The sequence below is a fragment of the Phocoena phocoena genome, chromosome 17 (assembly GCF_963924675.1).
Source record: "Phocoena phocoena chromosome 17, mPhoPho1.1, whole genome shotgun sequence".
NCBI classification, from domain to species: Eukaryota; Metazoa; Chordata; class Mammalia; order Artiodactyla; family Phocoenidae; genus Phocoena; species Phocoena phocoena.
Window position 1 is genome coordinate 67,582,487 of NC_089235.1, and position 3,292 is coordinate 67,585,778.

Below are 3,292 nucleotides of genomic sequence, written 5' to 3' on the forward strand. Positions count from 1 at the left end.
TCCTTCTTTTTTTTTTTTCCTTTTTATAGTAGCTGCCTTAATGGGTGTGAGGTGGATGTCTCATTGTGGGTTTTTTTTTTTCTTCCATGCCACGAGGTGTGTTTTATTTTCATTAATCATACAAATAATTTTCTATCATAGCCCAGGGCAAACCGAGAATTTAGCAGTCCGATTGAAGGGTCCCCTCAGACACCCATGGGCCAGTGGCATCGGCACGGAGTGCCCAGGTTCACAGTGCAGCTTGTTGCTCGTGTCCATCTTGCAGGTGGCTCTTCCTCCACATCATGACTAAGGTCTCCAAGATGATGGGGGTGGAGAATCCTCCAGGTTCTTAGGAAATTTCACTTCGCTTGTTTCTCCTGCTTAATGGTCTCTTTGGTTGGCAGGGTGTTCTTCTCCTGCGTCTCCATCGTCTTTAGCTTGGCCTTATCGAAGCTGGCAATTTCCGCCATGTCGGGCTTGTCTGCCATTTCTTAAAGCAGTCCAAGAACTGTCACTCCAAGCCCGCGGTCCAGGTGCTCCCACTCGTGTCACTGCAGCAGGAGACTCATTGTGGTTTTGATTTGCATTTCCCTAATGACTAGAGATGTTGTATATCTTTTCATGTGCTTATTGGCCATTCATGTATCTTCTCTGGAGAAATGTCTATTCAGGTTCTTTACTCATTTTTGAATCAGGTTGTTTTTGTTACTGTTGTTGTTCTTAAATCTTAGGAGTTGTCTGTATATTTTGGGTTTTAACTCATTGTCAGATATATGGTTTGCAAATATTTCCTCCCATTCCATGGGTTGTCTTTTCACTCTCTTGATTGTGTCCTTGATACACAGACGTTTTAAATTTTGATGTAGTCCAATTTATCTATTTTAACTTTGGTTGGCTGTACCTTTGGTGTCATATCTGATGGGGTTCAGAACATGCTACACTAAAGTATGCCACCTTGGCATATTTAATCTTTTAAGTTGAAGGAGTTTGAGAAAACAGCAGAAGTAGGAAGGTTACTTTGACCGTCCCCTAACCTTTCACCCATGAAGTAGGTCATAAAGTCCTTATGTGAGAAGTGGTCTCCCTATATGAAGCAAAGGAGCATCCTTATCTCCAAAGACAACGGGATGCCACCAAAAATCCAAATAGGCCTTGCTAAGTTACCCCCAGTTTACTATGCTCACCTAATACTCCTTGCCCTATTATATTTCTCCATGACTAGACACTCTTCATCAAACCTAGCATAAAAATGCTCAGGTTTAACTGTTTGTTCAGATCTTGATTTCCTTATATTAAATAAATGTGTATGCTTTCTCCTGTTACTCTGTCTTGGTCAGTTTAATTTTCAAACCTAGCCAGGGATCCCAAGAAGGTGGAGGAAAAATTTTTTTCCCCTAAATTTCCTAGAAATTACTGCCAAATGCAATGTCATGAAGCTTTTACTCTGTATTTTCTTCTAAGACTTTTATAGTTTTTGCTCTCAGATTTAGATCTTTGATCCATTTTGAGTTAATTTTTGTGTATGGTATGAGGTAAGGATACAACTTTGTTCTTTTGCACGTGGATATCAGTTTTCCGAAAATCGTTTTGAAAATGCTGTCTTTTTTCCCATTGAATGGTCTTGGCTCCCTCATCAGGAATCAAGTGACTGTGATTGTGAGGGTTTATTTCCGGGCTCTCTAATTCTATTCCATTGGTCTAGCTGTCTGTATTTATACAAATACCACATTGTTTTGATTATAGTATCTTTGTGATAAGCTTGAAAGACGTTTAACTTGTTCTTTTTCAAGATTGTTTTGGCTACTCAAGCTCTCTGTTTTACCATTACAACACAGTTATGAAGAGGGCAAAATGTGCAAAACATATATGAGGATTCATCATTTTTTCCCCAATAATCTTAATTTTTTGTTATTCAAATCATTTTCTGTGAAGTCTTTGAAGTTGCTATTGTATCATCATCCTTGTAAATTTATCTTCTTCATTTGTTCACTGGAGTGACTCTTCCAGATTCTCTCATATGAGTGGCTTTGCAAGTGTTTTAACTGTGCTTTGACATCATGAAATCCTGCATCTTTTACAAGATGTGCAATTCTATCCTGAAGTAGATTTGCTCTTGTATTTCATGGTGCTAATAGAGGTTTACATATGATAACCAGTGAATGCTGCCTCAGTTGTCTCGATGGATTAGGAGATCTTTGTTTTAAGTAGGGAGGGATGTTTAAGTGGAGACTAATTTTTGTAAATTGTCAGTTTTGTAGTGAATATTTTTACAGAATTAAACTCTGTGAATTTGGTGATTTTGATGGTAAACACTCAGATAAAGATAAGTTGTCATGGTTGAGGCTATGGGAATGGCTATGTTCTTCAGAGTAAAGTGCTTTGGGAGAGCTGGAAAGAAAATCAAAGTACTCATGAGGCCACTAACTTTTAGAGGGTTGAGGACAAAAATATTTGAAGTTCCTGGGAATGAGTTTTCAAGGAATTATAATTAATTAATTAAAAAAAGCAGGTCTAATTAAAAAAAGCAGGTCTTTAATGCATTTTGAGTTTACTTTTGCTTGTGGTGTTAGGGAGTGTTCTAATTTCATTCTTTTACATGTAGCTGTCCAGTTTTTCTGGCATCACTTATTAAGAGATTGTCTTTTCTCCACTGTATATCCTTGCCTCCTTTGTCATAGATCAATTGACCATAGGTGCGTGGGTTTATCTCTGGGCTTTCTATCCTGTTCCATTGAACTATTATTTCTGTTTTTCTGCCAGTACCATATTGATTACTGTAGCTTTGTAGTATAGTCTGAAGTCTGGGAGTCTGATTCCTCCAGCTCCGTTTTTTTCCCTCAAGACTGCTTTGTCTATTTGGGGTCTTTTGTGTTTCCATACAAATTTTAAACCATAAAAAGGAATGAAATCCAGTCATTTGTAGAGATGTGGATGGACCTAGAGACTGTCATACAGAGTGAAGTAAGTCAGAAAGAGAAAAACAAATATCGTATATTAACACATATACGTGGATTCTAGAAAAATGGTACAGTATAACTGGTTTGCAAGGCAGAAATAGAGACACAGATGTAGAGAACAAACGTATGGACACCAAGGGGGAAAAGCAAGAGGGGGTGGTGGTGGTGGGATGAATTGGGAGATGGGGATTGATATATATACACCGATATGTATAAAATGGATAACTAATAAGAACCTGCTGTATAAAAAATAAAATAAAATGCAAAAAAAAGAAATAAAAATACAAAATAAATAAATAAATAAACCAGGTATTAAATAAATAATGAAGAGAATTTCAGATTAGTTTCTCAGG

The 3,292-nt window shown here is 37.4% G+C and overlaps 1 protein-coding gene across 1 annotated transcript; it reads right to left on the bottom strand.

Moving 5' to 3' along the window:
• Positions 1-341: 341 nt before the first annotated feature.
• LOC136137120 (thymosin beta-10-like) lies at positions 342-470 on the bottom strand. The gene has a single exon (XM_065895466.1). It carries the CDS (start codon positions 468-470, stop codon positions 342-344), a length of 129 nt encoding a protein of 42 aa, XP_065751538.1.
• Positions 471-3,292: the final 2,822 nt, after the last annotated feature.